Genomic DNA, 26,993 nt, shown 5'->3' with positions numbered 1-26,993 from the left:
TCAATGAAAGGGAGAGACTTGAAAAGAATGAGAGGATAGCTGGGAGGACGAGGTGGAGGGATAAGATGAGTGATGGGCACATGGTCTTTCTTTTGATCCTTCACTGAGAGATGCTCCATTCAGAGTGTTGACTGAGACCACCTGGGGGAGTCCGGGGAGGCACTGTGTTTGTTTATTAGAGCTCAGGAGGGGGGTATCATTCTGCTACAGACGGCTGTCAGCTTCGCGGCATTACACGTTGGGGTGATTGAAGGAAACCGATGGCCCACTTCCAGACAGTGTCTGTGGAGCACTCTGTAAACCTGTCGTGCGATTTCACTGATGGAACGCAGCTTTCGTTACACCGATACAGGAGAAGCCAAACAAGGAAACAGCTTTTGTATCTAGAGCCATTTCGTTACTGTGAAATAACAAAATGCTTTTGTCAGTGAGAAAACGAATCCTTCCCTCTGGTTTATAAACGATTTTGCTCTTTTCGCTCTTCAATCCGAAAAACAAGAAGCCTTTTTTGTGTTCACTTGTGTGTTTCGCTAATTATTTATCTTACCCTCACCACTACCAGCCTACATCATTCATATAGTAATGAGGTAATTCCCAAATGAGATTCCCATCCCCCTCACATCTCCTCTAACACGCCACAAGCTCTGCTTTCTGTATCAACTTACCTACTGTGTTTACTGCTGGTTTGATATTCATGTTTTTGTAGAAGATTTTGTCACATGCTCACCAGTGACCTTGCATAAGGGCCAGCACATGTTCAATACATCTCTTTGACCAGAGGAGTCAAAAACGTATAAATCGACACATGAACGCATTTAATGTCCTTCGGTTCTCGCTCGTGTTCTATCTCTGTTGCTGTCCATTCATTGCTCTCAAATATAGAAACATTCAGCAAGAGCATGGAGTTATTCTGAGATTTCCTATTCAAGGACATTATCTCAGCGTGGCATAGAAATTGTATGACCTTGCTCAGCTCTGTGCGTCATGCCGAGACCGGGTGAGATAAGACACGAACCCGGAGAATTCAGAATATCATCAGAGATAAAGAAAACTGTAGATGGAGGCGACATGCAGATTAGAGGACGTGAAACATTAGTGGTCATTTTATTTACAGGTTATGCCGAAAAAGCGAGAACAATGGTCCAGATTATCTACAGGAAATGTTAGAAAAAGTTAAGTTAATCTCTATTTCCGGTCGTCCTGTCAGTCCTGAAGTAGCTTTTTACAAGAATTTATACAGAAGGTTTGTTGCAGTTACTTTAGCATGTACACCTTTTTCAGTGTTTTGAACATCAAAGAGAAACATCCCATTTTGCACATGAGAAGGTTTAGCAGTGGTGTGTGCACCCTTTTGTTTGCTTCTTTTTCTGTTGTACCATTATAATACAATAGAAAGCATGCATTTTTCATATTGATGTTAAATAAATGAGTTCTATCGAGGTGTGTAAAACATGGAATTATCACAGTGTTAGCCAACAGGAATTTCATCATGGTTGATCTTGTGCTGAGAGATGCACTGAAGTCCGTATACGTGACTTGGGCTTTCAACACATCGGTGCTGGTGATCCGCGAAGAGTCGTACAATTACTTTTTCGTTTTCCCATGGGATGAATCTGAGCAGCAAATTTACTCACTTCATGAACAGCAGACTTTGGATTCTTGTGCCGTTATCAAACTTTCTCTCAACGCATATGTATACGTGCTGCTTGCTGACACTCAGCGACCACGGACGCAGATGGAGTTTCCTTCTAAGGAGCTGGCGGCTGTCTGCAGGTTATGTGCTGTCTCCACCAACCACATCCATCACTTTGAGGCAAAAGCAGGGAGGGGAACAGGAGACTTTTAGCAGGGGCCCACTCCCAAAAAAAAACTCTCTCTCATACTGCTGCTCTCGGGGAGGATGCGGTTACTTTCAAGGAAGTACATAGTAGTCAGGGGTTTCTAAACTGGTAATCCTTACATCATACCCTCTGTTGGTCTGCTGTTTTTCTAAATTTGTGTTCTGGGGAAAAAGACAAACTATTTTAAAAGCCATTCTTTATCCTCATTGTCACTTTGATTATGCAGGCGGAGTGACGATAAACAAGTCAACCCGCTGAAACACTCATGTAATGAATAGCTCTACCTGTGCTTGAAAAAACATGTTCACCGGCACGATAATGTGAGGACACACCCTGAGCTGATCGGCAGATGTAAACACACATGCAGACACACCTGCTTGGTATGAGTCACACCAAGTGTGCAGTGCCAGGAGAGGGCATGAGCTCATCCTGTTGGTTCCTGCACGTTCTCTTCTGTCCCAGTCTTTGTCTTTCCACCTTTCCCATCTGCCTCTTCCTTTTTTCACCCGCTTCACATTTTGGTCCCCCATTGTGTGTGTGTGTGTGTGTGTGTTTGCGTGCGTGTGTTTGTTTGTTTGTGTGCTCATTCCCCCGCTCCCATCCCATTTTGGTTGTGGCTTCTTCTCTATCATCAGAGGCAGGAAGGGGTGTGAGTTTGTTTGAGTGTGTCAGGTGGGTTGTTGTTGTTCACCTGGTGGCCAGTTAAAAAGGCAGGGCCATGTGTGTGTGCATGCATGCGGACGTGCGTGCATGCGTGCATGTGTGCTTGTAGGAAGGGATTATAGTCAAAGCAGCCAGTGTGAGAAACAGGAGATGCAAAAGAAGCGTGAGAACATTACCTGGAAAACAGCTGGGAATTTCTAGTGAACAAGCTGACCAAGCACACATGCATATAGTTACAAACACAGACACACAGTAATAGATGAAGAGTAAGCAACAGGCAAACCCCCTTCTGTCACACACACACACACACACACACACACACACACACACACACACACACACACACACACACACACACACACACACACACACACACACACACACACACACACACACCGTACTGACTCATTTATTATTTGAACATTTATTATTTGTATCACAGTCTGGGAACCTCTTGGAAAGTTCTCTTTAAGTTATCAGGCACAGAACTTCATTTAATTCCTGTAATTTTGAGAAAGAAATTATTCTGAATGAACCAAACAACATTATGGGTTAACTAATTCACAAATAACTCCCACTTTCTAGCAGCACTATACCCTCTCCTTCTACACTTGGACTGTCTTAATGAAGACTTTGCTGGTTTTGCAAAGTCTCAAATACTGATTATATGTTTATATGAAGTCTGACACAAGTTCTCTACAGTATACATTTGTTTTTATGCTCAAAGTGATGGCTGGAGCTACTTTTTGTTTTTCAGGTTGTTTAATGGTCCTCTTCATTCTAAAGAAGCCGATATCGTTTCTTCAAATTTGGCATCAACTGTTAAGATGAACTGATTCAACTCAAATGAAAACATCTTTGTGAATATAACTGAAGAATTCCAAACTTCTCAAAAATGTCTTATTTATATCACTGATGCAAACTGCAGTTTGACTAGTTGGCAAGAAAAACCAAAGGATGTCAATTCTAGCTGTTTGTGTGACGGTAAATAAAGTGGATGGGAAGAAACCGCTTCTGCATTCTCACATTACACTCGAAAGAGGAAGTAATCCCTTGTTTACTGCAGGTTTGCTGGCAGAAAACACAGAGAGGATGACTCGACTGTGTTAATGTGTTCCAGGGCTCCAAGCGTACAGTTAAACACTCACAAGTGTAAAACGGGAGCGCCGTAACTCGAAGTATGAACTCTGTCTCTCTCGTGAGCCTGTCATCTATTATCTTTCACACAATATACAAATATGGTAAAAAAAATATTGCTGAATGCAGACGTGCATATTCCTTCTTATTATATCTGTGGGAAACATCCAGGATGTTGAATATGGATGAATCCATGCAGCACCTGACTGCATCTACAGGGAGCCTTGACAAAGACTGATTAAATCCAAATAGTTCAGTGATAATTACAGAAGAGAGATTCGTATTTAAAAGTTTGAGTTGAGAAAATATTACAAATCTTAAATATCTAACAGTGCACGCCAGCGTTCCCTTTGGAAAGGTCCGTTTAAAACATGGTAACAACAACAAACAGATTTGGAGCTTTAAAAAACAGAGAAAGGTACAAAAAACAATGTCAAAACATTTATTTAGATGAAATTGCATAAATGTGACTGTTGTAATGTTCCGTGCCTACAAACCAATTAGTCATCTGCATGTTTATCATTAATGATGCAGAGTACACTGGCTAATCCAACCTTAGTAAATGAGTGAACAGGTTTGCATTATAGCACAAGGTATTCCTTGTTTTCGTCTGACATACAGCCTGTAACAGATCACTACACATGTTATTAAACACGAATCACTAATATGACACGCAGTCAACACATGTCACGCGTGAATACATGTGCCATGCTAGTGACACTGAATTTATTGCAGCATCTGCAATGTGACGTGCTTCTGTTTTGCATAGACTTCACTTCTAGTTAGGTAACATTGTGACTGTATTTTTGTTCTTTTTTTTGTCTATGTTGACATGAAAATATGTTGCATGCTGGCCAAAGATGGTCACATGAACCAATTAAAGCCTGACCGTTGTGGGGGACACATCCACAAATGGCCACAAACTGTGCAAGCTTTTAAAATCACCCACACATGACCACTAATGCAGCGGTGGTGTCCCGGACAGCTTTCCGGAAGCGAGCCATTTCCTGTGGAGCGGCTGCAGGTCCCTGCCCATAAGCCTGATGACTCCCTGGGGTAACTAGATATTTTATGTTACTCATATGGACCTATTGATTGTTGAACAAACATGCTGCCTCAACCCCAGCTGATACGAATGCATATTCACATGCACCCACAGGGCAAGTATGCAGATGATATTCACAAACAAGTTCATTGACTTTGCATTATCTTACTGTAACTGTGATTTGCATCTTTATCGTGGATGCACATGCCAGTTTCCCGTATTGCTGAGAGGCTTTCTTCCGTGTACAGCGTTTTCAGCACACAGTAATAAAAGCCGGACTGTTTTTATTTCCCCTCTCCTTCTCTCAAGTGACAACATGACTCTTGTGACAGCAAAGAACAGAGGAGAAAGGGAGGGACAATTGGCCTGCAGCTTTACGCTTTATCCCTTCTTTACTATTTAATGAGATAAAGTACAGTCTTTAATTAAACGTTAGGAGCAAGTCAAGCAAGAGGGAGAACAGGAGCAATGAGCACTTCGGTGATGGATGAGATTTGGTTTACAGGGAATAGGTGTATGTCACACTTTGGTCTCTACAATTTTGCTCTCATTAGCCTTGTAGCCTCTGCTTATGCTGTTGGGACGAGCGATCTACCTTCAGGCTATCATTCTGTTTCTGCCTCTCTCGGTCTACCTGTGCATTTCTCTGTAACCCGCCCCTTCTTTTGAGCTTTATGACTTGCTCTGCAAACATGTCATATCCCTACAACTGCACAAACAACTACCCCTTCCCTTCCAGACACACGACTCGTCACAGTAGACAATCACACCTATTTCTCAGCATTAATTACCCATTTAATTAGCAAATCTTTGAGAATGTATAATCCGATAGCATATGGCTGAGGGTGAGAAATCTTTCTTTTACTACTGTGTCATTTATCCCCTCCCAGTTACAGGGGGGCTGTTTCAACATGCTGGTCTAATTACCATAGCTGGGGGTGGGGACTGGGAGGAAAGCATAGAAAAACAATAACAATGCTAATGCTGGAGGCAACACCAGATTAGGCCTACACCCGGTTTCTGACGCAGTCTTTCTCAAAGAGAAGCATGGATTTACATACACTCAGAGAACACAAGGGGAGAAGTGAAAGACAAGTGAGATATACAGTATCCACTCTTCACTTTTCTCATTTATAATGAGCTTTTCCTGTTAAACTGGCAGGAAACATCCTGCGCTTATTCATGCAGGGTGTGAAAGAGAACAGCAACAGAGAGAAATAGCTTTCTTAAATATTATTTATTGCATGTGTCTATAAAGAATCAACACTGTCTAAAGCAATGAACTAAGTTTAAATTATCATTTAGTAGTATCACAATGTGCATGATATGAAATATTTACAATGAAAAGCCACAGCAGAGTAAGCCATTGCCCATATCGCAACCTTGATGCTGAATTAAAAACTGGAAACATTATCCAAATGCAAAAAACACTGCTCAAAACACCAACAGGCTCGATTAGCAAAAACAAGCAGGAAAAAGTTTCCGTTTCAAAATTGAAGGAAAAAAAATGTACAAACAGCAAAAATTTGAATTAAGGTTTAACAAACATTATTAACAGTATTTATACATTTGGTTCGTCCTTGTAAACTAATTTCTTTTTAAAAGTGTAAATATTGCATATAAGCCATTTGTGGTGTACCTAAGTATCAAGAATTAATTATGTCAAGTATTATTGATTTCTTTAAAATCTTTTTTTTCTTGTTTTTGTTTTTTAGAATTACAGCATTAGAAAATGTCGTCATAGTGGCATCCACTTTACAAGACCATCCCAAATCAGTTTTTAAAAAAAAAAATCAAAACCACTGGTTAGCGTTATAACTTAATTAGTGCTTCTGTTGTATCAGAAAGTTCACTCAAATATTTAACTATGTACATTAAAAATAACATAAGTTATCTAACTTAACACTCGAAGTTTCTCAGGATTTGCTTACACATTTTCGATGTAACGCTGCGCTATTTACAGTATATAGGCAAAGGTTAAGTACCTGTGAGTTCAGATAAATAATAAGATACTTCCCCTGGTTTCTTTCGTTTATTCGGCTTGTGTCTGTGTTGTAGTTCCCATTCGGTACCTCTGCATGTTTCACTGTTGCTGTTGTTGTGTTCGTCGGGTTGCGCGCTCCCAGTCTCGGAACACAGCATGTACTACATTCAGTGTGTCCTGTGTTACAATCTAGACAAGTTTGTAAATGCAAGACCATGCAGTGGAGGCCATGGATTCAAGCTATCGAGTGGCTTTTTGAACAGCCAGTTAGACTCAGTCCTGCAGTCCTGCATGTACCACATTGCTCAGTGCTGCCTGGCGTGGTGTGACAGAGCTCCACAATGAGGCATCAGGTGAGAAAATGTGAGACACTGGGCTGTCCAGTTGCTCTGTATAAATAACTTCAAACATTCACGTTTCAGTCCCTTGTCCTGTCAGGTGTGCAGGATATTTTAGGTGAACGGCGGGTGAGTTGGTGTAGTGTTTAAAAGGTGCTGAGACTCTTACTCAGACAGGCCACATTTCACATGATCAGGTCCAGGTGGACCTGGCTCATGCTGCAGTTACATTTGTCACAGCTGCATGCATTTGCAATGCAACGTCACCTATTTCTCCAACATCCTCCAAGTATTATTTTAGTGTGTATGAATACCTCCATTTAAAGGTACAATAATAAATATATTACTCTGGATTTCTAATACATAATCTAGTCATAAATGTGGGGAGAGAGGGAACTTAATCTCAGAGAGGTCGGCTCTCATTCGGCTCTAATGAACATTCAGTCTCTGTGATGATCAGTTAAATCTTTGATATACTGCGTGTTTAGAGGTCCAACCTAAAAAAAAAGAAAAGAAAATCCATCAGGTGGGGGCTGATGGCTGGAGTAAGGCTTTGGATCGGTGACTTTTTAAAAAACATTCACCTTTGAAAATAAATATTTTATATATATATATATATATAGAATTCTACTGTGTAACTTGGTGCTGAGGTAGGGTTTATTTTTTTTTTAGCAAATGTTACCTTTGATTTTAAATATGTTCATAAATGCCGTCTCTTTTTGCAGTACAATCTGTTTACAAATTCTCAGACATTTCAATGAATGCATACACACATACACGATAAATAAATAAATACATGTCATCTGTATGCATGAAGGGTTTTGCGTGCATGTTTGCGCACGCATGCTCTCCAAGTTTGGTTCACAGGTTTTCAGGTGTGAATGTCTGGCAACTACTGGTCGAAGCCATTAGAAAGCCAGTTGAAATTGTATAATTGATAATAACAATACCAGCGATGAACATAGTATACTGCAGGCTGACGTACCTAGACACATAGTTACCTAACTATGCTTAGAATTAAAAGTCGGTTTTTAGTTTTCTGTTTGTTTAAATCTAGCACTACAGCAGCAATGGCACCAGAATGTTTAGGTGCCACAAAAAAGGAGGGAGGGTCAAATGTCCGTGTTTCCATGGCGATGGCTGTCCCCGTAACCCCCAGAGGCGGCAGAAGGGTCAAAGGACATGGGCTACAGCGCAAGGTCCAGCTGTCGCTCTGGCGACCTCGGCATCTGGCTGAAGTGAAATCCTACATTCACAGGAAGAAGAAGAGGAGGAAGGGGTGGGGGGGGGGGGAGGCAAGTTGGGAAGACCCATCAGCCTTCATTCTGAAAGAAGAAGAAGAAGAAGAAGAAAAGAGTTAGTTTCTTATCATGTAATTTATAGAAATGAAATGAAATATAAGTTAAAAAAAAGTCAATATTCCCCCCAGTAACTTAATCTAAGCGTGTACATACAGTTTGCATCATTTATTATGTAGGACAGAACAATCGAGGGGAGGGGAAGGTCACTCTGCTACCAAGTAAGGAATGAGTGCATTTCAAGAGGCCTGCTTTCGTGTATGAGTATGTGTGTATTCCTCAGCTGGTAGACACTCAAGTGGCAGGTGCTTTTACAGCAGGGGAAAAAAAAGCAGAGTGGCATTTAGCACTGTGCAGCTGAAACAGGCCAGTGATGGCAAACGTCACGCCAACAACACTCCCACACACTAACAAACAGGTATTCTTAATTGCTCCCACACATACCGCAGCTATGTACTTTCAAATACCATGAACCCAGAGTCTTTGAGAGTGTTGCTTTTCTCCCAGTGGAAAGCTGCACTGACCCTTGCCCCTGTGTACATGTTTGTGAGGTTTCATTTGCATGCAGAGCTATCAAATGGGAGCGGAAGTCTTGGCTGGGTGACCCGCACACACACGCAGAGACACACACACACACACACGGTCTGTAGCTGCATTTCTTCCCTCATTTGCTGTCTCCTCTCCCTCTTCCCCAGTCGTGAACAAGAGCCGTTTTCACAAAGCTGGATGTGATCGTCATTCTCTAAAACAAACCTTTCATTCAGCCCTTGCAGCCCCCCTCCTCAGCTATTCTCACCGCAAACAGGCACACGTCTGTTCTGGGCTTTTTTCCCTATACATACTGGCTATAAATGTAAATTGATGCTGATCCTGATGTCCAATCAAAAGCTTCAAAAAAAAAACAAAAAAAAAAAAACAACTAAACTGGAAATGCCAGGGCACCTTTACTGCTGCTCGGGGACGTCTGTGATGCAAAACCGTGGAACCACTGAGTTCATTTGAATAACAGAGGAGATGATTTCACTCTTGAGGCTACCTGGCGCTGAGCGAGCTCTGTGTCTTTATCGCCACGGGTGTCAGAGGCAGAATACAGCGGAAAGGCCGTGTTGGGACGGGGTGGAAAAAACACAGTAACAGAATCAACCTGACAGAGAGGAACGGGAATGCAGTGAGGTCATGGGACCGATGGACCATAACAGTCAAGTGTGTGTGTGTGTGTGTGTGTCTGTTTCTGGAGGGGCTGGGCCAGTTGACGGCCTGTATAGGCAGGCACATAGGTGAGAATGACTGAGATCTGCCGGGAAGGACTGTTGAATCACTAACAGCTCAGATTAGCAACCAGGTGTAGCCATGAACATAAACACACTTCCTTGTTTGTGGACAATCTTGCAAGTGCATATAGGGACTGCGCATACACACATTTTCTGTTCGAAACATGCGATTTAAATAGAATCTGAGTGAAGAAAGCGTGGGTGGGCAGGAAGATTTGGGGAGGGGGATGTTATTGAGAGAAGAGGACAGAGGTCTAATGGGGGAATGAACCCAATGGCTTCTACCCCTCCTCTTTTTGGAGCACAGACACACATTCCTCCTCCGCCCCTCCCAACAACTCTTGTCTGTGCCCCCTGTCCCAACCCACACACACACACACACACAAGCACATACACGCACGCACACACACACACACACACACACACACACACACACACACACACACACACACACACACACACACACACACACATAGACTTGGGCTCTGTTCATTATTTATTTAGTTCTCACAGGCTAAATTTAGCTATGCTCCATTCAAGAATAAGACACACACACATACACACAGGCATGTATTAGCAGCCTCCTCTCTAGAGCTTCAGAGTCAGAGTAAACAAGTTACTCTGTCTGTAACCACCACAGACTTGAGTAGCTTGATGTTGTCAATGAGATAAATGAACAGGCTTTAAAGGGAACTACTCCAAACTGCAACTCTGAGCAACATTCAAGAGAAAGGAAGTGGACTGCAAACTGTTTTTGCTTTTATTGTGGGGTAGACTGGAAACGAACCTACAGACAAACAAGGAGAGATCAGCAGGCTCAGATCTGCTCTGTTTACATTCCTGCCCCACTACCTCCTCTCTAATCTTCAGTGAACAAACACTGACTGACTGACTTCACCTCTGACCTCCCACACCTTTGTCTGACCAGCTAAACAACAACAAAAAGAAAAACAATGCTGCACAACTCGGCAATCCAGCTGACTCACTATTGCATACAGAGCTTTGGCATTCCTCATCGTGTCACATTATCCACTTGCAGCAGTTCACGTGGATTATTGATTAATCCGGCAATTAGTTCCTCAGTAAATCATTTGGTCTACAAAAAAAGGTGGAGGGGAAGAAAAAAACACCAAAGCAAATCAGTTTCCCTAAGCTCCGCTGACACATTTGGATGTTTTGCTTAGCATGTCAAAAATGCAAAACCATTCAGTTTACGGTTAGCTCGAATATAATAATAATAATAATAATAATAATAATAATAATAATAATAATAATAATAATAATAATAATAATTGTGAGAATATGAAACTGCGTGTTTGTGAATTATTTCAACTACTCCTTTATAAAAGCACCAGAAAATAAAGCTTATATAATTAAGCCACTGAATATAACGAAACTAACGGTACGACTATCAGCTCTACAGAGGAGCATTAACAAACCAAGTGGGGAGGTCAGAAAGTTGGGAAAGAGTTCATGAGTAGCCGGTCTGCTTATGACGGGGGGAAAAAAAAAGGTATAATTAGCTAGCAGCCAAGACTAAACTCACTTAATGTGCCTTGTGGGTATAATTACTATAAAATGTCCACTCACAGTCACAGAGGATCTGTCTCTTCCTCTGCATTTAAAAACAAAAAGCAAAAAAAAAAAAAACACAAGCTACTAAACAATGCTTAATCCTGACGTGAATGTAATCCTTCTTACCTCCAAGCTAAACTGAGGATACGGGAGGTTAACTTTGTTTTCATCTAGCGCTAGAACATCCCGCCCTAGTTTGCTCAAAGAGTTATGTATCAGACAGCCTGGAGCACTGTGCATGTGTGTCTGTGTGCGTATGTGCGTGGGGAGGAGATGGGAGGGGTGTACAGGACAGGTGAGGACAGAGACTGTGGGTTCCTCAAAATGCTGCGTGGAGCCAAAAACCCGAGTAAAGGTATTCTCTGTGCACTTTCTACAGGAAATTCTTTATGTATATGATGATTCACAATTAATTTTATCAGCAACAAAAAAAATGTCAGACATGAAGATGTCATACTTTTCCACCAGCTCATAAACATAACATAGTCCTAAGGCTATAACTGTTTATTATTTTTATGACTAACTCCTCTTTCTCATAGTGAAAACAGTCACCACTGTTTCCCAGAGCCACACATGACATCTTTTAAATGCACTGGAATTAACAAAAAAAAGCCATAAAAGTCGTAAAAAACTGCAGTATTTATGTAATGGATTTCTCCCGAGCAGCAAGAGAAGTAAAGTGTCTTGTCAGCTGCTCTACTCAGACATGATTAGCTAATTTTTTTAGTGCATTGTTAGGTAATCCTTTATGGCCTTCAGCAATCAGACACGGCCCACTGAGGTCGCAAAACAACAGGAAAAACAAAAGGCCTGTGAACGCCCCAATATGGAGAAGGTGTGTGGCGTGGGGTGTCACATGATTACTGAAAAGAAAAACAATGCTTGAAGAGAGGAAGAAGGGGTTTGGGTTGGGGGAGGGATGCATTGGATGAGGTGGGGGGGGGGTTGGTAGCTCCTTGAGAGTGCTTGGCCACGCCCACAACCTTCTCCCGTAGCTGTCGTAGCAGATGGCGGCCAGTCATTAGCGTATTGTCACTCTCCTCTGAAGGGCCAGATAACCAGTGAGCACTGCTTGGCGAGGCAGGTGCAAACCCCCTGACCCCACACCCAACCCCTCCACCATCTGCTGACGCCTGTGTGTGTGTGTACGCACATGGGAGAGGCACACAAAGTCAAAATGCGTGTGTCTGTATTTCGGGGGGTTGCAGGGGGGTCTGGGCCCACAAATGGAAAGCGTGAATCTTTCTCTGCTGTCTGCATTCATGCAAGACTGCTTACAGTCAGAGAGACGAGCACTCGATAAATGAGGACAGGTTAGGGAAAAGAAGACGGCAGGCGGATAATAAAGAGGCTTTTATAGTGATATGATAAGTGGCAGTGTAGATACTCTAAAAGTAGATATGAGGACGAGCCAAAAATAAAAAAAGCTGTAAAAGGAGTGCACGTGCCTCTCTTTTTCTTTAGATTAATGGTAATGCTCCAGTGGTAACATCCCCCACTCACAAAAACTAGCCCAAAGTTCAAGAAGCTGACACTAGTCCAAAGCTTGCACTGAAAGCCACGCACCACACTGCGCCACTACCACCCCATTCTCTCTCTCTCGCTCCCTCTCTAACGCTTAAAATACACAAACTCAACTGAGCCATACTTTAGGATTTTCATACAGAAAGTCAAGCATTTTTATAACGCCCTCCCTCCGCTCAGCTTCCCCTTCACACCACAGTGCCAAATGAGGACAGGTGATTTCGTAATCTACCTGTGACAGTGTGATATACAACCGGGAATGCAAACTATGGTTCACTCAGTGATAAGGTGAGAATGTGGTATAGCCTGCCATCTTGTAGTAAACAGACGGGCCCTATTTTTCCTCTCGTATCGGAATGCTGTGTATTTGGATGCGAGTATCAACAACTTTCCTCGCTGTTGTAGCCACATGTACTAAAGTTACCGAAGCAAAGGCCAGCAGCTGCTTGTTGGGAAGGCACTGATCTTTCTGTCATTCAGCATTTTTCTTCCATTCTTCCTTCTCACCCACTCTCTGCCTTCTGCCAGCAGCTCAATAGTCCATTTTGTTATACATGAAAAACAAAACAAGTCAACCATCCATCACCATTGTTCTTTCACCTCCCTCCTTCCTCCACCCCTGCTCTTCTAGCCTTGCACCACGGGTTAAAAAAAAAAAATTCCATAAAAAATTCCATAAATCCCATAAATGTACAGATCACAGCGAATTCTCACGGATACCTGTGCGTGCCTCAGGTGCACACGAGTCACATGTGTTCAGACAAGTCTCCTGTGTAAAAAAGAAAGAAAAAGAAACAAACAACAAAACCACCAGCTCATTTGACAATTTGTGAAGTTGCTCATAGTGAAAAAAAGAACCCCTCCCCTCCTGATTTCATCCCAGCAGGTTAGAAAAACAAGTGAGCGTTCACCTCTCCCAGCAACCTTTGCACACTGCCCACATTCCAGTCCTGAAACCCAGTACCTGACAATTGATAAACAACTGACTCACTTGTTTTTCTGGGGAACCCGATGACTTGCACCGAGCTCCACACTGGCTGCGCTCTCACAGCAGGGGAGCCAGCTGAGACAAAGAGACAACTTAGTTGTGAAACTGCAAACAGCAATTAAACTCTTGTATTTCACCATCAGGAACACTGACTCCTGAGTCACTATGATCTTAACACTTTGTATTTTCTTTAGAAACAACAGCAACTTCTGACATGTCCCTGCCATGTCATCCATCCGTGTAAATAATCCTTGGCATTTACAGATGGATGAAAAGCCCCTGATGCAGCAGAAAGAGGAAAGAAAATGAGGCGAAAGGTAATATTTTGATAACAACTCTTCCCCTTCGAGTCTCAGGGATTTTGCTGCTTATTCGTTTTGTTCTCTGAGGTCTGTGTAACACACCGTTTCAGATTTACCAATAGCGAGTGCTCTTTGCCGCCTTCGAGCGGCTTCCATAGAGGCATCATGTGTAGCGCTGCATGCGTCACTGAATCAGATCAGATGTTTTTTTGAAACACTGACGCGGTGCAAAACTGCGTCACTGAGAGGAAACCAGGACAGACCATTCACATAAACGGAACAGCAAACGTGAAGGCAGATAACCATAAGTTTTTAAAATAAAACCGTTTCAAAAAAAATGCGATGATGCAGAAAGATTACTTTTTAATAAAGGGGAGTTTGCGTCCTCTGGGATGTGTGGAGGGGAGGAAGACAAGGAGGCAACATGTTCCACAGAATGCATTTGTTATTCAGCATGCCGCACCGCTTTCATTCAACCGTCTAATTCAGGGCTTTTATTTGAGAGAAAATAAAAGCAGTTTTAAAAACAGGATCAACATCACAGCCTCGAGATTTGTCAGCGTGTCCTGGGTGTGACAAGTAGGTGACTAATCCTGTCTAAACATTACAGCCTACACCCAATAGCAATCTTGACAACTAGTTTGCTTCTCTAAGCTACTGTAGTTTACTACACCGGATTACATAAATCTGTAGGCTGTTATCTCGGATATTGCAGTGATGGTCAGTCACGATTATATGGCCACAAAAGAGCTTTCAAGAAAAATAAAGTGTCAGCTTTTTAACTCGCAGTGGAAAGGACAAACTGACAGCAAGGGGCAGACACACAGACGCTCCTGCAGACAAACCACTGAGGCTGTTTTTGTTCTCTAGAGGTAATTATCATCAACTTTGGGACTGAAAACGAGCCCAGAAGTGTTGCAAACAACATTACGTGTGGCCTATCTCTGCAGAGTACACAGTTGCCCTGAGGCGGATCTCTATCCTACTCCAACCCTGACGCCACTCCCTTCATGAATGAAAATGCACTGAATGAATGAGTGTGTGGGACATGTGTGACAATGCTCACCTTTCACAGCAGCAGCAGCAGTCTCCTTAAATCCCAGGCTGGCATAGGGGCTAGAGTTGAAACCATTCAGCCCCCCCTTGCAGCCACAAGCTGTCTTGAGCCTCAGGAGTTCATCACAGCCCCCTAACCGGCATCCCCCAAGGTTTCCCTCCATCAAGTTTAAGGCAATGTAGTTAAGTCCATTTTGATAGCCAGCTGACGTTTCCCTGCACATGGGACTGCTGTACTCCTCACCGAGTCCTTCAGAGCTACGAACTGTGCGAGATACGTTCTCCACAGAGGCAGAGCTGTGCCGTTTAGTGTCGTTGGCAAAGGATGGGCACACGGGTGTGACAGTGGTTGTGGAAGAGAAGGTCTCAGAACTGTGACGACGACGTCCGTGAGGGTCGGCCCGGATAACTTTAGCCCCCCTGTGTGGATCTACAACTGTAACAGATAATGAAGGACCTCCCTTGAGAAAAGAGTCCACGGGCACAGGGGGCATCACATCTACTATGCTGCTCTCAAGGCTGAGTCTCTGGACACAAGCAGTAGGGCTGGTCGGGCGGGGAGTTGTGCATAGAGCAGGTAAAGGGTCAGAAGGACTAAAGGTCATCTCAGTGTAGTCGTCACTGAATGGACCAGGCTGACACTTAAGGCTTCCTTGCTGTGGAACACCCCTCTCCTTTTCCTGTCCCTCTGTGCTTTTATCTTCCTCCACCTCCTCCTCTTCAACTCCCTGTGTTTCCTGCTGAGTGGTAACTAGACTATGGCATGTCAACAGTTCAGCTGTGTCTGTACAGTTAGTTTGGTGTGATACCTGCTGAACCGTGGAGCTGACATCAATATTAGCATAGCCTGAGAGTGACCGGGATCCCGTCTCTGCGGTTACAGAGGACTCAGGGCTCTTTGACTCTGTGGTTGTGTTGTGGTTAACACTGCTAAAGTCTATGTTAATGTATTCTCCGGGGCTGCGTGGCTCTGAAGGAAGAGGGTGCTCACTCATGCATGGTAGTGTTTTGAGGGATTCCAAAGCCAAGCGGGTAGGCCGACAGACTCTACTCCGGTGTACCAGACCTCCATCTATCCAAGCCACTCTGAGAGGAGATGGAGTAGAAGATGGAGTGGCTGGTCTTGCCACAGTGCCATTGGTTGCAGAGTTTCCTGAAGAGATAGGACAGTAGTTGGATTCCTCTTCTATCCGTTGTCTCTGTAAACTCATCACCACATACTGATCTGTGTCAGTGGACCCACTGCGCTGCAAATGTCCTTTAAGTGATCTTGGTAGAGAACTGCAAGAATAAGGCTGCCTGTGGCTTGGCGGGAGGCTGGGATCTCCTGTAGGACTGAGAATATAATCTGGGGGTGTAAAAGACACCTGTGTGTCAACAGGAGACATATTCAGGTATTCTCCATTGGCGAGCTTCCCATCGTTGCTGTCCACTGACATCTTGGTTGCACACCACATGGGCATGTACCCACTGTCCTCCAGAGAAACACCCCCGGGGGAGTGTATGCGCGTGGCCAGCCCCATTGAGGAAGGTTTTGTACAAGGGTTGATGATTTGCTTTGGAGCAGATACACACATAGGGCTCATGGGCATGTAGGGGTCATCCTTAGACCCGGGTGTGAGAGGAGCCACACCAGGCATCATGGGCATATAGCCACTGTCGCCTTGGTGACCATTTGAAGCAATCTGAACATCTCTGTAATCCTCCAGACTTATCCCTTTAGGAGACGCGGTGTGACACCTGCGATAAGACTGACTTCCACTGGTGTATGTTGCCCTCATAAGAGTATACTCATCCAGGGAGGCTGAAGATACTTGGGGAGGACCCCTCGGTTGACGGGGGGTGGTGAGGGAGTATGTGCGCTTTCGATACACCTTGTCAAATTCTGGTAACCACCGGTAACCATTCTGGTTCTGACGCTCCATTACCATGTAGCCATCAAGCTCACTGCCATCCCGGGATGGGGGGGTGTCTGCTTTGAGGGACTCTGGAGTGTTGCTGCGGAGAGTAAGCGGTAACCTGAGGTCTCGTGCCTCCGCAGGGCTAGAGCCAAATTCCTCACATGATATAAAGCCAGCATCACTGGGAGAGCCTGAGAAGGATGCACTGCAGCTAGAGGGGCGAGGGGCACCGCTGTCTTGGCAGGAAGATGCATGGCTTGGACAAGCAGTGGTCACAGGTGGAGAAGGAGACAGAGGCATAGACATGGACTTACTATGCTGGAGGGTGGAAGATTCAAACGTCAGAGAAGGGCGTGCAGTAATGGTATGAGATCTGCTCAGCAGGGTCCTGTGGACCCCTGGACTAAGGGGGCTCCCGGTGACTGACATAGTGCGTGCCATGGTGCCGTCGCCCTCGCTCGCAGTGCGTAATCGACACGAGGAGCATTTGCTCACAGGAGAGGTCGCAGCCATGCTGTCAGTACGCGACCGCCGGGGAAGCCCGGTCTGCCTCGGGGGTAGATTATTCAGGTGCCTCCGCGAGGGTACAGAGATGGGGTTTGTACCAGAGGACTGGCTTTTGCTGCGCGGGCGGAATTCCGACAGCTCCTTCATGGCTTTCATGGCCTCCAAGATAGTTTCGTGAATGTTTTGAGCCACCACAGAGTCATCCGCCTGCATCCACAGCTCCCCCGGACCCGTGGATGCAGATCGGCCAACCTCTATGAAGAAAAAGCTGTCAGAGTGGCCGCACCTCCGGATATTCATCAGCTGCAAGGTGACTGAGGCAACATCAGAGTTAAGCTTAACGAAGCTGATAGTCCGGCTGGAGAGACACAGCCTGTACACCCCTGTTAAATTTCGACTCTGTCCGAGACCTTTAGATTTTAGATTTACTTGCCATACCTCCTTGTAGGCGGCGGTCACCGGCGTTATTACACCGTAGCTCGACTCGTCGTAGCCAACCAGCGAGGACGCAGAGTTAGACGCCGAGCCGTCATATACTTTCCCCTCTGCCATTAAATCCGTCAGCACCCGGTACCAGCTCTCCTGTTCCTGCTCGTTTTCCGTCGCCAAAGCAAAATACTCATCCTTGGTATAAAGAGCAATAAGATATTTGTATTTTGCGTCTGCTCTCTTGCTGATATTGAGACAGCAGTCCAGAGGGATGACTCTCTTCGGGGCCGATTTGTTTTTCCATTTCTTCTCGCTCTCGTAGTATTCCAACCGGGCAGGGAAACCTTCGCTCGGCTCCTTTAGAACAAAAAAGCGCTTATGTCCGTGTTTCTGCTTTTTCAGATATCCGCATTTCTTGATGCCGCTGTTTGCGTTACTGGCCAATAACGACTGATCACCGGTGTTCGGCGGACTCGCCATTCTCGCGTCCTCCTCTTATCAGACACAATGCTTCCGTTCCCTTTAGTTGTAAAAAGAAACGACTCGCTTTCTTTTAATCCTCTACTTCCAGAGCCGGTTTCACGTTAATTCGTCTTCTCCCACAGCCGAGCGATAAATAACACATGTCTGCTGGTGTCCGGGCCGAAGAGGGTGAAACAACATGTGACGATCTACACATTCAGCTCCGGTTTTAAAAAAAAGAAGGGAAAGGAGACGAAAAAAATACGCACTCACCAACAGTGGGCGGTGCGCACTCAGCTCATTGGGTTTATTGGTGGAAAAGGGATGAATGCTGGAGTGAGAAAGGAAAGAGAGTGAGAGCGAGAGAGCCCTCCTACTATCACTGCCCTCTTCCGACTCATTTGCGTGTAGTCAGTTAGGACTGTAGCTTTATTTATAGCATCCCTATTCCTATGATCCTTCGTTTGGCTTCAGTGTACGTTTTTTTTTAGCAGGATATAGCCCGGTCCCAACTACTCAAACGAGATGTCCCCGATTCAGAAAACCATCATTTGCGTCATTTAAGGCGTTACGGGGTGGATTATGAAAAATATAACCTGAGTATAGATCCGTTATATGCACAGACCGAATATATGACGCGTAACTGGTTTTATACACGTATAATTTACAGGTATTGTTTCACTGTCGGAAATTTTCTTACCATGGGTGTTTGTTTTTTCTCTCACTACACTTTGACCATATTTAAACTCTAGAGGGAGTCGTTCCAGTGTTCTCCAACTGGTAAACAAGCATCACCTGGTCGACTCTGCAGCTCTGGCACATGAATTTAATATTCCCCATGAGCCGTTCAGCCAGAAAAGCCTGCATTCACAGTGTAAGCGGGATATTCTCCCCCGTCCTCTTCCCCTTTTTTACTCTTAAGCGAAAGCACCCAATTGTTCGCGCGGAATAACTAGTACAAGAAATGACAAGAGCGCACAGAACGCAGTGTGTTTTATTGCATAATGCGGTTGCTTGCTGATTTATTCATGTTTGCCAGAGCTGCTCAGTTGCAATTTTTTTGTTTGTTTTTTGGTGGGTTTTTTACTGCTTCATCTCTGTGTTTGTCTTAACCCATTCAGAAACAGAGCGTGGCGGTGTGAAAACAGTTATTCTGGGGTGAACATATGCCCAAAATATCTAAGGCGATAGGAGGTTATAGCGTACAAAATCTTAAAAGTACTCCTTGTACACGAAACTAAAAGTACCCCATATATGGTCATATAACACAGCAGTCATGATGACGCAAAAAATTCTCCTGATCTCAATGCGTCAGCGGCTGGTAATGTGCGTAATGATAAAACGCGGGAGCAAACTGGGTACCGTGGCGGGATGGTGATCTGAGTTTGCTGCGGATAGCCAGTATTCTCTTTTTGACATCCTGTGGGACTGAAACTCCTCTTTTCTCGTCCAGCAGGAACGTCATGCTGCCAAGAGAAGGTACAGTGTGTCCTGACAGCTATGTATCCTGGGCCAACACAGTAAAAAGTGACACTGTAGTAACACTTTTGAATAGCTGCACATCCCACGATGATGACTTATTGAAATCTACCCCCCACCTCATGTTAATACTCCCGTTTTCCTGCAAATCCCACAGTGCTGGCTCAGCAACACCCTCTCCTTAGCGGCAAGGTCAATTACCGTGCCCTGCAGAGGTCAATTATGCCAACAGGATAAATTATTTTACTGCTGCCATGAGGAGAAGATTCCAATCAGGCAGCCAAATCAAGTGATCTGTCCTTCAAATTACCTTTAACGTGCGTGTTCCGTGCAGTTCCTTTCATTATCTGAACTCTAAACTGTGTTTACCTCAGCTATGAAGACATAGATATAAATAGATGTAACAGCGTCCAGTGTCTGAACGTCCTAGGCTCAAATATCTCCCAGTTGGATAAGGAGGGTTCCCTGGCTCTTGATATTAGGTTTCCTACATGACAGACACACACTTGGTTCTGAACTTTCACACACTCCACACACAAATGGACACTTTTCACGGCCAATTTGAGTAACATTTACAGTATTTACTGTTGCTTAAATCTCAGATAAATTATGAATCGAGTCTCAGAAGTGTTTCAAGTGCAGGACAGCTTTCCTTGTATAATAGCTTGACCTGACATTGGAAAGATAAACAGAAGCCGAGTGGGGGTGGTATGAAGTGACTACAGGGGCACAGAGTGACTCTTTTTTTTTTTTTTTGCAAAACCCATGAAGCATAAGAAATGCAAATTAGCTGTCTGTAAAATACCAATAGGGGTGTTTACCGAGCATGCTGCTCACAAACTCAATCTGGTGATGTCTGTGGTATGTCCTTGCCCTTTTTCCTTAGGTAACTACATGAATATTTATCACCTTCCAATTTACACAGCACGGTGCATTAATTTACAAGTTAATTAAAGGGCCAACCCAATCAGATTTACAAAGCTTTAAATGGGCCCTCTCATCGTCTCCTGCAATGGACCCATTGCATCTTTATAGTTTTATTTATTTAGGCATGGAAAAGGTCGTGACTCTCCAAGCAGAGTGGTTCTTTCTCCTCTGGATATATATTCCTTGCCTCGTGTAAACAGTGAGCAAGCAACAGCAAGAGGTTAAATAAAGACTGACATAATACAGTCTAGTTTATAGAGTATAAGTCTAATAGATTGTCTGAGTTCACTCAGAAGCCACTGCCTTTGAGGACCTAATCTCATTTAGACTCTTTCAGCTCGCCTTCAAATACAAACAGCTTCGCTTGGCCCCCTTGCTGAGTAAGAAGCTCATAATGTCTCAGTCACCCACAGCACTGTCACCATGTGCAACGATTAGTTTCATAAGCTTTCATAAAGTAGATTACAATAACCGAAATGACGAGATAGGATTAAGGGCAAGCGCTGGAGAGGGATCGGGGGAGAGGGAGAGGAGGGGGTAAAGATTAGGATCAGTCATACTCCAGTCACTGCTACATAAGAGCTGATCAAATGAACAGTACAAACACACACTGTTTATTAAACATCACACACACACACACTCCTCACCCGGTCTTTGCTTCATCTTATTTGTCAAAAGGCAAAACAGATGACAGTCAAAGCCCGGAGTGTCTGGCTCATATTGTTGTGGCGGTGTTGTTTTGATGTTTGTGGTCTGAATATAATCCTGATGTCATTTATTGTTCATAGTAAAGGACAGTTCTTTGGTTTTAGTTTTGTTTGTTTTCTTGTCATGAGTTGTTGTGTGAGCCACTGAATACTTTGAGCTTTGCTCCAACTCGTGCGACTGAGACTCATCTGCTAATCAATTTTTCATGAGACAGTGAATAGATCTACTTCTTATTCAAGTTTTATAACAATTAGAAAGTCATATTTCACATGGCTTTCTCCTGAGGTGAATTTTATCTTGCTGCATCAGTTAGCATTTGTTCATAAGTCTCTTTTGCAACATGACACGAACTGAAAGACCTCTGGTATATGTTGTCCATCAAATGAGAAAGGTGTGTTTGCGACAGGGGAAGGGGCCACTATATTTACCATAACGAGGTCAGAAAAGCCCTTTAAATGACTGAAAAATTAAAAAAATATCTAAGAATAAAATAAAATAACACTCTTGGTCATCACTTTCTTAGCTTGTCGAGCTTGGGTAACTTGCCCTTTCTTTTAATTACAAACATCATTCTCGACTGATCCTTTAATTTCTTAAACCCAATGCTTTTAACAAGAAATGATAATGGAAGCTGTTTTTTCTCCTCTCAGGTGCGCATCGTATAGATTGCTGCACTCAGTCTCATGTTGTCACCAGTAATTTACTCAATTCTCTAATCAATACAGCAATTTCAGTAAAATTGAAATTTCTCTTGTTCTTAATTTTTGCGGGGATTGATCTGAGGCGGGCTGACCCGTAGGAAGGATGACGTGCGCTGATGGAAATCTTTGTGTTATTGAGCTACGGCAAAAGTGATTACTGTTTTGATTACCTCAGTGGGCCAATTCATCGGTATGGACTTGTTCTATCTGTTATTATCAGTCTGCAAGTTGGACACAGGGTATGCATGGATGTGTAGAGTGGCGCTCGAGTTCTAGATTGCTATATTGAAATCAATGTGCCACTTGTGTTGTGTAATGTTGCTTGTGCATGTTTGATGAAGAACCGTGGCGCTCCACGGCAGAGTGAAAATTTCCCTCTTTGCCACGATCCGTGCCCTATCTCAACACATTGTTATGACTTCATTTTAAACCTCAGTTGTGCAGATACTCAGAAATGACAAGGGTTTTTCTCATTTCACAGGTCACTGACACTGGTATTTATTCATTATGCTAATTAGAAAGGGCAGAAGCCATATCGCGTATACGCAGCTCTAGCGTGCATATGTGAGTAGAAGAGAAACCAGTGATAATATGTTTATGTAGGCCGGAGACACATAGGCAACATATTTATTAACGAGCACCACGTCCCCCGGCAAATTACTCTTGTGGCCACACACGGCCTGCCATCTAAAACTCAGCTGTGTTTAGCTTTGATTAAACAGATGCAATGTCATCATCAGTTATTTGTCATAATTATACATTATCAGGAGTCGCTGTTTAGATATAAATGACAATGATACATGAGTCTGTCTGCCTCAGTCAGAACAGGGGAAACCAGTGATTGTGACAGAAGGAGGATTTTAAATAAACAGATTAAGTGTGTGCATGTGTGTGCGTGTGTGTGTTTCACATGCAAGAAAATGTATCATCAGTTTTTTGGAAAACAGACTGCAGTTGGATCATCCGAGGCCAGAGAGTAAGGCAGCTGACAGTGATATGTGGCAATTTATTGATTAGCTGAAGGCCTGTTTGCTTAATAGGAGCATATTTCTTTTCGTCATCCTCCAATGGCGTAACGACACATCAGTGTGCAGATATTGTTTAATTTGGGTCAGTGAGAGAGAGTTCACACGTATATTAGTGAATGAAGGATAAATGAATGTACAGTGGGTACACATTATTCAAAAATGAACAGAGCAGTTTTTAAAAAGGAACTGTGTAGGAGGGTGTAGGAAGTTATTCATTCCTCTGTGTGTGTGTGTGTGTGTGTGTGTGTGTGTGTGTGTGTGTGTGTGTGTGTGTGTGTGTGTGTGTGTGTGTGTGTGTGTGTGTGTGTGTGTGAGCGTAGCATGCATTGATTGTTCTTTCAACTAAGCCTCATCTGACTTATGGATCTAATATTCATTCCTTTCTCACACATACTCTATTGTTTTGTTTTTTCACTCTACAAACACATTCATGCTACACTCAAGCACACAAATGCTTACAAACATATATCTTAGCAGAGAAATGCCAACCATAACCCAGTATAAGCTGTTGTACCGCCAAAACAAAGAGCATTGGAATGTAACCTTTATTTAACAGGACAAAATCCCACAGAGACTCAGTTTCAAGTGAAACATGAATAAATAAACATAGAAGATAGAAGTACAGCAGAGCAAGATGCTGAAGAACATTATGCATACACACATATGTATGTATATATATATATATATATATATATATATATATATATATATATATATATATATATATATATATATATATATGCAGCAGATCCCAGGAAGAACTCCTAGATCGCTGTCCTGAAGAGTGCAGTCCTAGGAACAGCAAGGATGCTGCGCAGGACCCTCAAGCTCCCAGGGCTCGAGCTTGAAGGATAAAAATACCCCCTACCCACATATAGAGGGATATGCATTGGGGTTTATTTTCAGACAAACAAGTATTTTGTGTCATGGCTAATCAAATTGCAAAAGCACAGATATGAATAAAGCTGATTACGGTAAGTATTGCATATTTAAAGGTGTTCCCAGCAATTGCCTGAAGAAAGACTGCATTGTGTTTATTCCTCATGAATGGGACGTCAGACAAGGAAATGCTGACACTTTTAAAACATGGTAAATTCTTTTATTATGTAATACAGTGTTATAAAATTTCCTGTTCTCAGTATTGTTGATGAACCCTGGACGTGAATAACTTTGTAGCTTTTTGACTGACAGTTTGCTTTGGCTTTTAAACTTGCTGCAGCCAATTCAGCTTGAATCACTCTCACTCACTTCTCATATTCATTGCGTGCCCCTTTCAGTGAAGAAATTACTGAGCATGTGCCTCTCCTGTAGCAGTAAATCACAGCGCTGATGAGTCTCAGCACTCTCCTCTCACATGGACCAGCTCAGCATTTTCAGATGATGTTAAATTGGTTGTAAAACAACCAGGAAGTTAAAGATGTGCATTTCTGTTGGTGTAACTTTGTAAAGAAACTATGTGAAGAATTTATTGCTAAGGTGACTGTTTATTCCCAGCTCCACTGTGGCCTCCGTGTGAGTGTACCTGTCGAAATGAATGACTTGCGCATGCAAATTGGTTCACCAAATTTTTTTTTCTTTTGAATACATAAAAAAAGTTTGCAAACTTCACCAAAAAAGTTCTGTGAATAAATTCTGTGAACTTATGTAAATTTGTTCCCCTAAAGGTCGTGTCCCTGGGCTACTTTTACCTCTCCTGTTACTTATTAACTCTCCCAGGAAGTTTCATTCTGAGCTGTTACATTTGCCATCAGAGGCACACAAATTATCACTCAAGTAGAAACACAGATACTTGTTTTAAAAAGAGTATAAAAGTATAAAAGAAAAAAGTAGCTCTTGAGAAAATAACAGTGTGTCTTTGAGATGACTGACCGTCCCAAAGCCTGGTTCTGCTGGAGGTCTCTTCCTGTTGAACGGGGTTTACTCCTTCCCACTGTCACCAAATGCTTGCTCAAAGTGGGTCGATGGATTGTTGGGGTTTTGTCTTTTAATATAAAGCGCCCTGAGGTGACTGTTGTTGTGATTTGGTGCTATATAAATAAAATAGATTTTAATTGAATACTTTTGTACAAAGAAACCTGACAAGTGTTTTTATTTTCTATCATGATGCAGCTGACTGTATTTTTCTTTCCCATAGACATATCTTTGCTTTCCACTCGACACAATGTAAAAACAAGTGACATTTCAGGGAAGTGGATAAAGTTGCAGCAACTCACATCTGGCTAGCCAGGTGGGTTGTGGGTGAAATTTGTGTTGGTGTGGACAATAAAAGCCAAAAAAACTGTACACCTTTACAGTGTGATTGGGCACAGAGTAGCATGATGACATTCAAACTTTGATCTTTGACATCAAAGTCGAGTCAGACTTCTGCAGGTCTGGGTCAATCCGTTTTAGCTGCAACGTGCTAAGCCAAACCAGACATAATAACAAGCATTTACACAACAGCCTCACAGCAGGGGAAAGTTGAGCCACTCTCCCGTGGTCCTGCTTGGCAGCAGGAGCAGATTACGACAAACCTATGATTACCCCTTTAGCCGCGTCCGCAGCAGCTACGCTTGTGCGTCTGTGCTCTCTGTGTGTCTGAGGCTGGAGAGAGATAGGTCTGTTTCTAAAAATTCTGTCTGTGTCCAGCTCTCACTACTTTTATATTTCCTGAGTGAGTCCTCGTGGTTAGGAGTTTGTGTTCCTGTTTGTACTTCCAAGCTGTGTGAAGTTACGGCTGATATGAAACCTTCCCTGCTGTTGCTGCTTTACAGTTAACACTACTTTCTCCTTTGATTGAGAAATGGATGCTGTTGAGGATACACCACACATCAAATACAATGTCTTTAACACTGACATGTTCACCACAGATGTGTTTAACGCTGATCAATCAGTGCTGTTATCATTGCAGTTGAAGGCTTAAATACTGTGATAGAATCAGGAGTCTTCTACTTTGTTTTCCTTACAGTATTATTGATAAAGCTGAAGGGGCTGCACAGGTGGCGCGCTTTTACTGCGGCTTGTCACTAGTACACCCCCAACGTGTGATCAGAGTAAACACTGTTGCCTTGCTGTGAGGTGCAGTGGAAAAATACTCGATGTCAGTTCATGTTGATTGTTTGTCATAGTATACCTCAGCTTTACTACAATGGAAAAACACAGGCAGGTAGTGACTGTGGAACTAAACGCTTCAATCCTGGTTTCCCGTGTTATTTTTGTTGAAGGAATGTGATAATGCAATTGCATATGTCAGCCCTCTGCTCTGTTCGTTTTTATAGTTTTTCTTCCAAAAAAGAACTCTTTAAATCAGTCGCCATCAATAAGCTACTGATGTAGCACGAAAGCAGCTGAATCCCCTGCAATCAAACGCAACTACGTCAACTGTAATGAGTGTTTAAGCATGCTTTAACCTGTACCTCATGCAGGACCCCCAGACCCACCTGTGTTCACGCGAAACCTATCCCCACAGACCCCCTGTCTAGATAAATGGATCAGAGCAAATGTGCTTTGCTTATTGTTAGAAGTGAAAGTCCCATTTTCTCACTGATGCAATCAATCACTGATGATCTGGTGAGACACATTTAACAAGCATTCCAGTTGTAGATGGAAGGTTTAGCTCATTTTGCGCTGCTGTGTAAAACATGACTATGTACACAGTTATGGAGGACAAGGTCTTAAAGGTTCAAAACAGAAACTATGATTCAGGTCTTTCTGTGGGAAGTTGCACTTTAAGGTATATTTTTATTGTTTTTCCGTTATGATTTTAGCCCAGTTATCATAAATCTTGTAGACACAGACAGACACAAAAACATAATAAAATGCGGAACATTGCAAGGTTATTACAGTGTTG

The 26,993-nt window shown here is 43.2% G+C and overlaps 1 protein-coding gene across 1 annotated transcript; it reads right to left on the bottom strand.

Moving 5' to 3' along the window:
• Positions 1–5,904: 5,904 nt before the first annotated feature.
• Positions 5,905–20,308, bottom strand: irs2b (insulin receptor substrate 2b). Its single transcript, XM_026144583.1, has 2 exons — positions 15,033–20,308; positions 5,905–8,333 (listed from the first exon to the last, which is right to left on the bottom strand). The coding sequence occupies exons 1-2, from the start codon at positions 18,337–18,339 to the stop codon at positions 8,329–8,331; spliced, it is 3,312 nt and encodes a 1,103-aa protein (XP_026000368.1). The 5' UTR covers positions 18,340–20,308; the 3' UTR covers positions 5,905–8,328.
• Between the last annotated feature and the right edge of the window lie 6,685 nt (positions 20,309–26,993).

Source organism: Astatotilapia calliptera, chromosome 16 (genome assembly GCF_900246225.1).
Source record: "Astatotilapia calliptera chromosome 16, fAstCal1.2, whole genome shotgun sequence".
In the NCBI taxonomy this organism is placed as follows: domain Eukaryota; kingdom Metazoa; phylum Chordata; class Actinopteri; order Cichliformes; family Cichlidae; genus Astatotilapia; species Astatotilapia calliptera.
This window is presented reverse-complemented; position numbering and strand designations above follow the sequence as displayed.

Bases quoted from the DNA above. Each gene is read 5' to 3' on its own strand.
- irs2b (XM_026144583.1), bottom strand. From the start codon at position 18,339: ATGGCGAGTCCGCCGAACACCGGTGATCAGTCGTTATTGGCCAGTAAC.